Raw genomic sequence first — 14,787 nt, 5'->3', positions numbered from 1 at the left:
TAGCGGTGGGACCGCTTTAGGCCAATCACAATTAGGCGCGATTAGGAAAATTAGATTAGGAAAAAAACCTACCCCCTGGAAGATGATGGGGTAGGGGGGGGGGGTTGAGACGTCTCTACTCCTTCTCCTCCTCCTCTCCCTTCACCATGGGAGGTAAGGGTTTGTCCCTGTGGGGTGGATCCTCTTTCACGGTGAATAGGGGAGGTTCCTCTTCACCCCCCACCCCACTCCCAGCAGGGAGTGGGGTGTTGGTCCCCACATCACCCCCTTGGTGATTGCCCTTTCACCCCCTTCACCTCTGACCCGAGTCTAACTCAGTGTGTTTGGTAGTTCGCGAAAATTGATTATTAGTATTCTAAAAATGGTATTAGCCTTAGTTATTTATACAAGGTTGAATATATGCATTAGAGCTGGCTCGTGGTATTATGACTGGCGAGTATTCTTAAATGTAGGTTTGTGATATTGGGGTATTATTATTAAAATATAAATCAATAAAAATAATCAAAAGTTTAAGTAAATATAAAGGCGTAGTAGGAGAAATTATATATGGGGAATGAATTTTATATGGTGATGAGCTCCTATATATATATATATATATATATATATATATATATATATATATATATATATATATATATATATATATATATATATATATATATATATATGGGAGGTAAGGGTTAGATAAAGATAGAAGGGAGTACCACCTCTAGCTGGAAGAAGGGGGACCCATATATATATATATATATATATATATATATATATATATAAATATATATATATATATATATATATATATATATATATATATATATATATATATATATATATATATATATATATATATATATATATATAAGGATGGCCAAAGTTTACGTAGACATTAATACAAACTGCTAAATTCATCTATTTCCATCCTTAAGAGCCTATTACTAAAGTATACAATAATTTTAAATACATAAACTCACCGCAAACATCGGGAATTTACATTTAATTTAAGGACTCTATTCTTTAACACAACAGAATAATGTAAAAGTTTCATCCAGGTACTTGTGATAAAGTAATCCCCAACAGAACCTACACGCCCACCTGACCTTACCTGCACCTTGTTGTACAATAATACAATACATGGAACTTTTAATATATAATTAGATTTGTTTATACAAATGAACAAATTTATTTTTGAATATATGTTGAAATTGAAGTTGAAGCTTGGACAACCTGGCCTGACAGCTGAGTGGACAGCGCTTCGGATTCGTAGTCCTGAGGTTCCGGGTTCGATCCCCGGTGGAGGCGGAAACAAATGGAGAGTTTCTTTCACCCTGATACCTAGCAGTAAATAGGTACCTGGGAGTTAGACAAGAGCTACTGGCTGCTTCCTGGGTGGTGTGCAACAAAAAGGAGGCCTGGTCGAGGACCGGGCCGTGGGGACGCTAAGCCCCGAAATCATCTCAAGATAACCTCGGGGCGAGGGGTGGGGGAGATCCCTAAGACATATTCACCAATTTTAATGTATTATGTAAACAAAAAAGGTTATTTCTCACATATTAATATATTTTACATATTTCAATTTTGTGTATAGTTAGGCCTAGGGTAGATAGCTTAGGTTTTTGGTTCTGTTGGCAATTATTTGCATTTGAAGTCCGTGGATGAAGCATTAACAGTTGCAGTTCGAACACATGAAGAACAAATCCGTGTTCATGAGAAGTTCAAAAGTTATCAACTGTGTTATCATTCGACTCATAAACAACGGGTGTTTAACGAGAATTTAACTGGGGTTAACGAGAACTGGATTAACGAAAATTTGTTTGTTGTTTGTGAGGTTGGTTTTTTATATAGATTGAAGCCACTTAAACCTATTTATATCACGAAACCGGCATTCATGGCGCCTCTGAGCGCCTTGAATGTTCAGTGTTGGTGCCTTCGACTCCTGGTCGTATCCACCTGGCTGGTTGTGGGTCGTATCCACCTGGCAGGTTGTGGGTCATCTCCATCTGGCTGGTTGTGGGTCGTATCCACCTGGCTGGTTGAGGGTCGTCTTTCCACCTGGCTGGTTGTGGGTCGTATCCACCTGGCTGGTTGTGGGTCGTATCCACCTGGCTGGTTGTGGGTCGCATCCACCTGGCTGGTTCTGTGTTGTCTCCACCTGGCTGGTTGAGGGGTCGTATCCACCTGACTGGTTGTGGGTCGTATCCACCTGGCTGGTTGTGGGTCGCATCCACCTGGCTGGTTGTGGGTCGCATCCACCTGGCTGGTTGTGGGTCGTATCCACCTGGCTGGTTGTGGGTCGTATCCACCTGGCTGGTTCTTGGTCGTCTTTCCACCTAGCTAGTGGAGATGACACCAGAACCTGTTCTAGGACACCCAGAACCTGTTCCAGGACACCCAGAACCTGTTCCAGGACACCCAGAACCTGTTCTAGGACACCCAGAACCTGTTCTAGCACACCCAGAACCTGTTCTAGCACACCCAGAACCTGTTCTAGGACAACCAGAACCTGTTCTAGGACAACCAGAACCTGTTCTAGGACACCCAGAACCTGTTCCAGGACACCCAGAACCTGTTCTAGGACACCCAGAACCTGTTCTAGCACACCCAGAACCTGTTCTAGGACAACCAGAACCTGTTCTAGGACACCCAGAACCTGGTCATCTCCACCGGGCAGGTTCTAGGTCTCCTCCACTTGATTAGTTCTTGGTTTCCTTCTTGAGTTGAACAGCGAAGTATTTATTTTCCCGCATTAGCTGTGTGTAACTCTATTTAGTGTGAGGAAATATATTAATTTTTTGTCCATGTCCAAATTCGCCCCAGATCGTTTGTGGTTTTGCTTTAACTTGGCGTAAAAGCTACTGTAATTAAAAATCGAGTGTTAAAGTGATTTAAAAGTTTAATAATTGTATTCTAATCTCTGTTATCAAAGCAAAACTGCGCGTGATATGGTCAGTGTCCATTGAAAGAGTGTTAGTATGGAGCATTTTGTTTCCTTTATATAGGCAAATCCTTATTATGCAATTATACAAAAATATATCAACGATTACATCATTTATATCTGGAGATAACTAAGATTACAATTGATAAAGCGTCCGGATTTTCGACTGGAATTGCAAGAGGCTCTTATGACTCGATATCGAAATTACTATAGACTCTTCCCGATCCCTCACTGGCACTGTCAAAGTCATGGCACCTAATCAGACTTAGATTTGAAGCCTTAGACTTCTATGTGCTAGGCTCAACCAGAGAGAGAGAGAGTCTTGTAATTACCCCCCCTCATTATCAATAACATTCAGTTGTCACTTGAATTGTGTCTCCAGATCAACCCAGATAGAGATTTTTCATATCAAAATAGATTTAAAAAGGCCCATTAAATTATACAGCAGAGAGCTTTAATAATACATATCTGCTAAGTAAAACTGGGCTACGTAAACTGTAGGATATTCTGTAAAATGGTTTACTTATACTGCTTTATTTGCATAAATACAAGTGTGGTTAGATATACTTAGGGGTTAACTAGAGCTCAAGCTTCTTAAGTTTATCATTTCTACATGGGATGACACTGCTAAGTATAGCAGTAAATATTACTGTTAGTTAGGCCACTATATGAGGTCAAGCGTCGGCATTATGGATGAATATGCAATTGAGTACATTTGTATATTCATTCCCAAATAATATAAGGTAAAAGAAAATCACACTTTATCATATCTACCTGGCAGATTGGCTTGTTAGACTGGGGCGATACAGTCAATTATTCACACCTGGCACGTAGATTGGTCGGTACAGCGACGGTCTCGCTAATTTCAGGTCGATATTCGATTCCTGACAGACTGTCCAGGTGACTGCGTGCCGTTCCTGATCTCCGCCCTATCCCGGATAGTTATCATCATATCCCAGATTCTAGGCCTCCTATTCCTTCCAGTGCCTTAACGTTTTCTCTTCATAATTATCTTACTTCAACACTGACATGCTTTGGACGGATACGAGGATATTCTCAAGAACACGGAAGATAAATGGGTAGTAAAGTTTGTTATGGAGAACTTACAGTCGGAGGCCACTGTCCGAGTGGTAGGGAGGGTGCAGCAGCAGCAGCAGCAGCAGCAGCAGCAGCAGCAGCAGCAGCAGCATGTCGCGGTGTTTACCAACACACCGCGTCCGTATGCTTAAAAACATGTGTGTGTCCGAATGTGCTCCATTGTTTCCCGGGAAGGCTTACATTTACTCCGTCACGCTTCTCATCGTAAAACCAACTTTTAATATGTCTCTCGCTGAATGGGAACTGCCTAATTATCCGCCCGTGCCGGCCAATTTACTCGCGGTGATTTAAGAGAAACGACTCATTCGAAATTGTGAAATATAAGACGTGAATGAAGTTTTTAAAATAACAACTGGAAAAATATATTAATCGTGTCACTGATGTCACGTTGCTGACAAAGAATGAATGACTTTTTTTTTACAGTTTTTTTTACAGTTTTTTTTTAAATTGCTTCGATTTTTTTGTCATTCATCTTGCAGGTTGCATAGACAGATTTTCATAAAAACTTTAAAATTCGTAGTGAATATTTTTTTCCTTTCGTCTTTTTCCCGATTAATGGTTAGGCCTTTTCTGTGTTCTGCTCTAGTGCTTCATAAAAAAAAATGCTGTTTAAAAACATTTTTCTCATTTGTTTTATTTATGATTTTAATTATTTTTGGGGAAAGTGGTATATACTTTTTAGGATTGGAATGTTTGTTAAGTTTTGCTAAGTGTTAGTTTAATAGTCCATTGTTTAAACAAATCATTATATCCACTGAGGTCTAGTTACCCGGGTTTAAAAGTGGTTTCTTCATGAGTACTCGCTTACACGGTATGAGACACGGCTCCTGGGTTCCGCCTGTCTACTCCTAATCGACTGGTGTATGAGAGTTCATATGCGTTTGTATGTATTCATCTATGAATGTAATTATGCATTCTTTTATCAAGCTGTTCTTAAGTAATTGTTCGTATCTTGCTGTTATTAGGTAATTATTCTTATCTAGCTGTTATTAGGTAATTATTCTTAGGTAACTGTTATTAACGACTGTTCTTACGGAACTGTTATCTACCAGTTCGAACCTTTGTGTGTTTGTAGTCATGCAACCTTTGCACATTTACCGCTAGAATCAACTTTGTCATCTTAATTATTAGGACCGACTAAAAGTTCTAAATCTGTATTCTCTATGGGCTAGAGGCGAAAGAGATACATAATAATCTACACGTGGAAAATATTAGAGGGACTGGTTTAAAATCTGAACACGGAGATTACGTCACACGAGACCAGGAGGCATGGCAGGATGTGCAAACAGTCCCATTGAAAAGCAGAGGTGCAATAGATACGCTGAGGGAGAACTCTATCAACATCAAGGGCCCAAGAGTTTTCAACACTCTTCTGCAACACGTAAGGAGCATAACTGGCCGGCCCCTCACATTGTTCAAGAGAGAACTCGACAAACACATCCAAAGAATACCAGATCAGCCAGGTTGTGATTCATCTGTCAGGCTGCGAGCAGCCGCGTCCAACAGCCTGGTTGACCAGACGACCAACCGGGAGGCCTGGTCGGAGACCGGACCGCGGGGTCGTTGATCCATGGAACCTTCACAAGACAGACACAAGGTAGGTAAGCATGTGTATTCACGTAGTTGTGCTTGCAGGGGGTTGAGCTCTGGCTCTTCAGTCCCGCCTCTCAACTGTCAATCAACTGGCGTACAGATTCCTGGGCCTACTGGGCCCTATCATATCTATATATGAAACTGAGCATGAAGTCTGCCTCCACAACATCAATGCATAATGCATTCCATTCCATTTGTTAAGTGCCCTGACACTAAAAAAAATCTTTCTAATGTCTCTGTGGCTTATTTGAGGCATGTGTACGTAGTCATGCATGTCTGTGTGTACTCACCCTGTTGTGCTTGACGGGGTTGACCGTCGACTCTTTGGTCTTTGTGTGTGTGTGTTCTTTGTATCTGTGTCTGTGTCTGTCTGTCTGTCTGTTTTTTTTTCTCTCTCTCTCTCGTAATTTTTTTATCTCTACATAAGTGCAATGGTAAACGACCTGACAAGAGCTGAGAATGTTATTTCCAGATAATACATTAATGTTGGAAAACAACGAAGGATTGGTACCTAAGCATTGAAGTCTCCTGGACGACAAATAATACACTGAGCACAGTCACATTCCCAACCAAAGTTCCTCGAGTATGAGTAAAAAGTAAAAGTTAGGTTTTAATTCTACTGCTTTACATTATTTTGTAATTTACCCTAGTCGAACCCAATATGTGTCAGCCAGGCAGAGGTTTCCAGTTGAAAGTTACATGTGTCGGGCAGGTAGGGGTCCCCTGTCGAACCTAATCGAAGCCAGCCAGGTTGGGACTCCTCGAGATACTATGATATATTTCAAGTGTTCCTCCAATTCAAAATGTGTTGGGAATCACTGAGTTAGACAATGCCACAATGTTTGTTGTGGTGCTTCTGTACTCCGGCTCCTTGTATTTTAAATAAAACAATGCCAATGAGGTTAAATTGCAGTCATTCATGCTTAATTTGAACTCATTTACATCCATATCAGGTAAAGTAAGCAAGATTTACAACTCTCTTCATTCACAACCCTGTCATATGAGAGAACTAGAAGTAATTGGACACAAAGAACATACTTGTATATGAAGTCGCTAATTGCTCCATGACAAGGACTTTAAGATACAATTCAGAGGGAAAATTATGCAGAATTGGTACCTAAGCATTGAAACCTTCTTAGCTATTAACAATGCATATATATTATCTATATGGCTTGTGTGCGTGCGTGTGTATGTGAGAGAACGTACCAATCAGTATGAATGCTGGGATGCACTGCCAAAAAACACACAAAAGACAATCATCTTCTGTGGTTGAATGCTTCACAGCACTCAACCCACAGCACAATATGTGGGAAAACAGATCTCTAACCCTCTTTATGTTGGACAGATGAGAATGTATGTATGCTGGTTAGAATTGTAAACGAACTACAATCACCTTCTGTGGTTGGGTGTTCGTTAACTCTGTACACTACATGACGTCTAACAGATCTCTAACACTGGCCAACGAGGACAGAAGAAAATTTATATATTCTGGTTAGCATCGTAAATGAACGACCACATCTGTGGTAGAAAATAAACTAAAAAAGTAGTTATTTATCAGTGGCTACAGAGTAGTGAAGTCTACCTCTTTATACTCCTGCACGTTGTAGTCCTTGTATATATATATATATATATATATATATATATATATATATATATATATATATATATATATATATATATATATATATATATATATATATATATGTCCCCTTTTCTTTGTCGTTGTTGGCAATAAGGGGTTAGCTTGTTAACTTGTTCGAACTAGTACAATGCCCTGTCAAGAGCAATTTGAGAGAACAGTGTGAAAATTTTTCCTCTTGAAGGGGGGCAGTACCAAGAAGATATACCATCTACAAGTTGAACAACCTTTAGACATCTGGCAGTCTCGTAGAAAGCCGGACAAGAAAGCCAATGGTGTACAAGCCAGCAATTGGCACTGGCCCCTGATTGGCCTAATCAAGTTTGTGGGGGGAGTCGGGACGGTGAGGGGTGTGATTTAGCATATTACCTTGGTGCATAAACCTCTACGTAATTGTACATAAGTATTCCTCCGAGGCAACAAGGTGTGGCTCAGCACACACTCCTTTGATGAAGGAAGACAACCCATGCCTGCAATTTATTTATGTCCTCTGCAACCTCTCGAGGTCCTACAATACATTTATCAGACATGACTTTTCTTAACCCGTATTGATGCTTTGTTGTCAAGTTAACTCTCTCTAGGCTTTCCATTGTTCGCTTCCTCATTAGTCACTCTAGCACTTTGCATAGTATGCTTGCTAAGACCATTGGTGGCTGGTTGTTGCGCAGTAACCCCGTGTGATTTCCAGTATGATACGTGCCTCCTTCCAGCTATTTGGCGCTACTTGTATCTCCAGTACTCACTTGGAAAGCGTTTCAAGCTGCTTGTTCATAATTTCAGCAACTGCTTTAGGATACATTGTGAGGAGTTTCTGTCAGGTCTATAGCCTTTTACCTCTTTGAACACTCTTGTACTAACATCATTTGCTAGAGGTGACTTTCCTTGTTCCCACGTCAAGCAGTTTTCCGGTTTCCTATTGATGACCAATTAAAATATTTCTCTTAACTATTTACACACCCTATTTTACGACATTAACTCTCTAATTTTCTTGGTAAACCTCAACTCATGATCGTTTATTGAGATTGTTCTTATTATGTTTGTTTCTTATGTATATCCCTTCAATCCTTATTCTTTTCCCTCTTCTCTTTGTCATTTATGCCTCGTAATTTTTCTACTGTTTCATTCATATACATTTTACTGCCTTGCCTTCTTTCTTTTTGACTCACTGTCATCCTGTCATATATCATATATCTTTTTTTTTGAGGAATGTACCTCCATAGTGCCTCTAAACATTTTTATTCGCGAATTTCATCATATCGCGCATTGATTTGTCCCTTAGTTCGGTTTTCCATTGAGTTTTTGTGTGATTTTTTATTTTCGTAGTTTCCCTTTCCATAAATAAGGTTTTTGATTTCCCTGGTTTTTTCTTTTCAATATTTGTCTTTTCTTTTGGCTTTTAACTGTACATTGTTAGTGAATGTTAGCGTACAGTGATCAAGGGCTCCTCTGGGCATTTGGTATTCAAACTTCTCTATATTTGCGTCCATTATTCCTGATAAATATGAAGGCGGATCACCTTCTCGGTGCATAGACACGTCGTAAATATGACACATAAGAATGATGCTTTCTTTGGCCTCAACTAGTTTAACGTCTCATGTCTCTGTTTCCGGGGAAATGTCTAATTTTCCATTCAGTTTCTGGATGATTGAAATCCCCCACGACTGCAGCTGGGATGGATGTGCGTAGGATTTTTTTTTGTGTGTGGAGGAAGGTATTAGGAGTGAACGCGATTTGAGGGATAATGGGGTGGGTGAGGTTTGTGATTGAGAGTTGCTCCAATTTTGTAGGTTGAGAGCTAAGAGAGGAGAACAGTGGTAATGGTAATTTAATGGGGGTTTGAATGGCGATGGGTTCGGTGTTTGGGTATGTTGTGGAGCTTTTGGTAGGAGGGGTTTAGTAGGGAAAAGCGAGGGATGGGGGGTAAGGGGACCCATTATGTTGGGGTTTGCAGGAATAGTGTGCATGTCTGGTTGGGTGAAAGTTGTGGGTTGAAAGTCTGTGAAACGCCTAAGGAAGGAGTAATTAAATGGACGTATTTATGTATGTGTGTGAGTGCCTACTAGTCTGTGGTCATCTCTGCATATGGAGAGCGAGACCCAGCTCTTGGGCCCCTGTCTCCTTCGTGTTGTACTTAGGTTTTTTATTTCAATTCCCAAAGTTTGAATACTTTCCATATTTTCTCTTGAAGCTGTGAATTTGCCGTAAAAACCAACGAATTACGCATTAAAAACGTTTTAAGTGTGTGTTCATGAACCATTATGAATCTCAGAGGTTCATGTGTTTTCATAATTGTTTGATGTGTTTATGTATGGCGTGTGTGTGTGTGTGTGTGTGTGTGTGTGTGTGTGTGCGTGTGTGTGTGTGTGTGTGTGTGTGTGTGTGTGTGTGTGTGTGTGTGTGTGTGTGTGTGTACTCACGTAGTTCTACTCACCTAGTTGTGCTTGCGGGGGTTGAGATTTGGCTCTTTGGTCCGTAACTCAACTGTCAATCAACTAGTGTGGTGTACTCACACCTATTTGTACTCACCTATTTGTGCTTGCGGGGGGTTGAGCTCTGGCTCTTTGGTGCTGCCTCTCAACCGTCAATCAACAGGTGTTCAGATTCCTGAGCTCCAATTGTCTAGTGTGTGTGTGTGTGTGTGTGTGTGTGTGTGTGTGTGTGTGTGTGTGTGTGTGTGTGTGTGTGTGTGTGTGTGTGTGTGTGCGTGTGCGCGCGCGTACACGCCCCAGGAGAGAGGTGTGGCCAGCACGGGGCCAGTGACTTCCGGCCAGCAGCACAACTTTCACCAGCAGCCGCCAGGTGGTGGGATCAGCTGATCGCAGGGAGGGGGGGGGGGGAAGGAGGGGGGAGGTGGGGGAAGGGGTAGTTGGGGAGGTGGGGGGGGGGAGGAGAAAGAATGAGGATAGGGGGAGGAATACAGAGGTTAGGGAGGAATATAGAATACAGAGAAGGAGGGAGGGAAGGAGGGGGGGGGGAATATAGAGATAGAGGAAGGGGAAGGAGGAGAGAATCTTTGATGTGGAAGAGGAAGGAGAGGAGGTTGAAGGAGAAAAACTTACATATCAACTGTAAGGAGAGAAGATAGAATGAGGGAATTAGGAAAAGTAGAGAGAGAGAGAGAGAGAGAGAGAGAGAGAGAGAGAGAGAGAGAGAGAGAGAGAGAGAGAGAGAGAGAGAGAGAGAGAGAGAGAGAGAGAGAGAGAGAGAGAGGTGACAAATGAGGTCAAGCCCGCACCACTCCCATTTACTTGCTACTGTGAATGCATGTGTGTTAATATTCCTCCTGTCATTCCCCCTTCTTGCCCATTAACCAATTTCCCTTCTATATATTTTTTCCGTATTGACCTATTTTTTTTTGGGCGTTAACTCGACAGACTCGACACTCAAGTAGATCAATCCATCATTATTATTTCTCACTCATTCATATCGTTGTTCAATTATTTGTTCTTGATTTCTTTTAGAGTTACACTGCGACTTGGTGGGGGCAAATTTACCCACATCCAGCAAAACAGTCTTTCTTTTTTTTTGGTACATAAAAGTTCGTGCATGAGGTTAACGTTGTTGACCAGCCCCCACTCCGTATGTGGGTCAGGTCATTACGTGTTACTGTGGGCACTGTGCCATAATAGGCGTGTTAGGTCAGTGCCTAAAGGCACTTAACTTGTCCTCTGCAGATACGACTGAAGCTCAGGTATTTGTGTCTCTCTCTCTCTCTCTCTCTCTCTCTCTCTCTCTCTCTCTCTCTCTCTCTCTCTCTCTCTCTCTCTCTCTCTCTCTCTCTCTCTCTCTCTCTCTCGAGTAGCAGTAGACGTTTGTTAACCTCTAAATGGTTATTGAGAGTGTTGATTACTGTCGGTCAGTGTCTGTGTCATGTGCACGGGCGCTGGTTCAGCATTTTTCTTTACATGGTCTTCTGCTATTGATATATGAAACGTTGTAATGGAGTACTCGCATATGACCAATGAAACACACACACACACACACACACACACACACACACACACACACACACACACACACACACACACACACACACAAACTCCAAGTCGTGAAGAATGATAGTGTGTGAGAAGTGGCTTTGTGTTACTGTTGAAAGGTCTCCAAGCTTCCCCCAAGGAAGCACTTCAACAAGACGAGTCCTCTTCTGTTAATCTGTTTCTTGGTGATATGATTAAGGTCAGGTACTAGGAAGTTGTTATGTTACTTGGAGTTGTGGTTTCCTTAGAACATGATCCATCCGCCAATTTACATCCAGGTTATCGATTTACTAATGGGTGAAGGGGAATGCTACTATCAGGAGAAATCATCAAGACATTACGACTACATAGCACTTGTAAGGGGCTAGGATAAGGATTTGGGATAGGACGGGGGTAAGGAATGGGTGAGCGAATCTTGAACATCACATTGCACACCGTCAAGGATTCGAACCGCAGTTCTCTCGATTGTAAATCGAGTGTTCTATCAGTCCATCCTCACAAATGTTTTAATCCGTCCTCTTAAACCAGCCAAATACTCATTTATCCACCAGCCAACTATGTCTTTATGAACGAAAACACTAGACACTGCTCAACTGCTCAACTCAGTTTTTTGGACCACGCTTTGCTCACGTCTCCGATTCGAATCTCCCAATTCCTAATACTTCTCTCATGTACGGTAAATACCAATATTTGCCGATAGAACCAAAACACCTAACCTATCTTAGACTTAACTATACTCAAAATAATTCTATATATATATATATTATTATTTGAGAAATGCTTGCAGGCTAGGTTGCTCTAAGGGAGGAACAAAAATTCAGGATTCTGTATTATCATAGGTAATTAATAAATAAATAACGACTTACGACTGTAGATTCTATGACACGTAATAATAATTATTGCTGTAAAGCTCAAATAAAAGAGAGAACGCGGACAAGCAACGAAGCTAAAGTTAGTCTGAAAACTGAAAATGTCGCAAAATCACACTCAAACAAAACGGTTTACTGTCCAAACAGTTTGATGGAACAGTTGTTGAAATAAAGACAAGTTACGTATATATTTTTTTGTAGTATGCTGTGAGTCTAGGGTTCGATATGGACGCGTTAACTGACTCAATGTTTACTTAAGGAAGGTTATATATGTGACCATTACTGCCATGTCGTCCTGTTCCGAACGCCCTCAGTGTGTAATGCTTAGACGATCGCAGCGTGAGTCAACCACAGTGTGAGTCAACCACAGTGTGAGTCAACCACAGTGTGAGTCAACCACAGTGTGAGTCAACCACAGTGTGAGTCAACCACAGTGTGAGTCAACCACAGTGTGAGTCAACCACAGTGTGAGTCAACCACAGTGTGAGTCAACCACAGTGTGAGTCAACCACAGTGTGAGTCAACGACAGTGTGAGTCAACCACAGTGTGAGTCATTCACATTGTGAGTCAACCACAGTGTGAGTCATTCACATTGTGAGTCAACCACAGTGTGAGTCAACCACAGTGTGAGTCAACCACAGTGTGAGTCAACGACAGTGTGAGTCAACCACAGTGTGAGTCATTCACATTGTGAGTCAACCACAGTGTGAGTCATTCACATTGTGAGTCAACCACATTGTGAGTCGACCACAGTGTGAGTCAACCACAGTGTGAGTCAACCATATTGTGAGTCGACCACAGTGTGAGTCAACCACATTGTGAGTCGACCACAGTGTGAGTCAACCACATTGTGAGTCAACCACAGTGTGAGTCAATCACACTGTGAGTCAACCACAGTGTGAGTCAAGTATAGGGAGAAACAACCGCAGTATGAATCAACCACCAACCAATCCAAAGGGAAATGGAGGCAGATCACTAAATGATCGACGATCACTATTCGTGATTTGGCCCAAAACATTCAAGAAAGGACAATGATTGTTATATATATGGCAACTGATTACGATTGCAACCTCAGTAGGAAATCAGGGGCCAGATTCACGAAAGCACTTAAGCAAGCACTTACGAACGTGTACATCTTTCCTCAATCTTCGACGACTTTGGTTACATTTATTAAACAGTTTACAAGCATGAAAACTTCCCATTCAACTGTTGTTATTGTTATAAACAGCCTCCTGGTGCTTCGGAGCTCATTAACTGTTTAGTAATTGGAAACAAAGCCGCCAAAGATTGAGAAAAGATGTACAGGTTCGTAAGTGCTTGCGTAAGTGCTTTCGTGAATCTGGCCCCAGATACTCAACTCCCCTACACATGTGAAAATCAGAGAATTCAAGACCTTTCGGTTCATCCTGTATTGTAATCAGAACATCTTGGAGCATTATCAGGTCATCTTGGATCATAATCAGATCATGCTGGACCATCAGAAGATAACATTTTGGTTATCGTCTCTTTTTAAATGTTGTTGTTGTTGTTTCAGATTTAGCTACTCAGGACGAAGTGTCCATGTAGCACGGGCTATGGTGAGCCCGTAATATTCAATGTGCATTGTCGTAAATATATGAGGCACAGGTGAGACAACCCCCCATCCCCACCACACCCCCCAGGTGGCCGGAGAGGAAATTAGACAAGCATCAAAACCCCGCCAAAACACAACGAAACTACGACGTTTCTACAATGTTCGAACGAGTTTTAACAACCAATACAGCAATTTGGAGGGTGGGGGAGGGAGGGGGGGGTAGAAATAGCCTAAGCTACTCTATCCCATTGAGATGTATTTCTTTCTTGTCTCAATAAACATACTTGAACTTGAATACAGCAAGTTGTAACAACATTCTAATAAGTCATACAAACGTTATAACAAGAAGTAACAAGTTTATTACAAGTTGTAACAAGGGGAAAATAGAGAGAGAGAGAGAGAGAGAGAGAGAGAGAGAGAGAGAGAGAGAGAGAGAGAGAGAGAGAGAGAGAGAGAGAGAGAGAGAGAGAGAGAGAGAGAGAGAGACAAGTTGTGTGTGTTTGCAAGGAATTCACCCCTAGGGGGGGTCCTACCTATTGTTCCTCTTCCAGGTAAGAGTGGCCATTAAAGGCCGTGCCAGCAGCCTTGATGATGCCATGTGATTAATGTGCCGGTGAGTTGCATTTGCCGACTCCGTAGTCAGGTAGTGGTGTGGTCCATATATCGGCAGGTTAATTGGACTTGAGAGGCTGTTCTAGGGCCGCTTGCTAACAGGCGTTCAGTTGGGAACTCTTATAATGGGTTTATGTTATAGCCAGGTGAATGGAAAGTTTGCAACGCTTGAGAGAATTGTTATTTGTGGTGGTATTTCGTTCTCAAATCAGTAGGTAAGATTTATTTATATCTTCGTTCATGGTGGTCTTAGAGCGTCGATTAATATAATCATTGATTTCAAAGTATATTAATCAGCCATTCCAGAGTAATCAATCAAAATGTAATCGTCCATGAAACACCGATTACCAAACAATGTTGTATGGTAACACAACATACACCACACAATGGTGTATGGTGCCATTGACACTACCTGCACGTCGATGACAGTTATCTTGAGGTTATCTTCAGATGATTTCGGAGCTTTAGTGTCCCCGCGGCCTGGTCCTCGACCAGG

At 41.6% G+C, this 14,787-nt stretch overlaps 1 protein-coding gene across 1 annotated transcript; it reads left to right on the top strand.

The window, feature by feature from the left end:
• Positions 1 to 2,337: 2,337 nt before the first annotated feature.
• On the top strand, positions 2,338 to 2,691 carry LOC123773219 (chondroitin sulfate proteoglycan 5-like). Its single transcript, XM_045766837.2, has one exon. It carries the CDS (start codon positions 2,338 to 2,340, stop codon positions 2,689 to 2,691), a length of 354 nt encoding a protein of 117 aa, XP_045622793.2.
• Positions 2,692 to 14,787: the final 12,096 nt, after the last annotated feature.

This window comes from Procambarus clarkii, chromosome 89 (assembly GCF_040958095.1).
Source record: "Procambarus clarkii isolate CNS0578487 chromosome 89, FALCON_Pclarkii_2.0, whole genome shotgun sequence".
NCBI classification, from domain to species: domain Eukaryota; kingdom Metazoa; phylum Arthropoda; class Malacostraca; order Decapoda; family Cambaridae; genus Procambarus; species Procambarus clarkii.
Note: the sequence above shows the minus strand (reverse complement) of the source record. Positions and strands in the feature narration are given on the sequence as shown.

What these genes read in the sequence shown, in the direction of transcription:
- LOC123773219 (XM_045766837.2), top strand. Translation starts at nt 2,338, where the DNA reads ATGACACCAGAACCTGTTCTAGGACACCCAGAACCTGTTCCAGGACAC.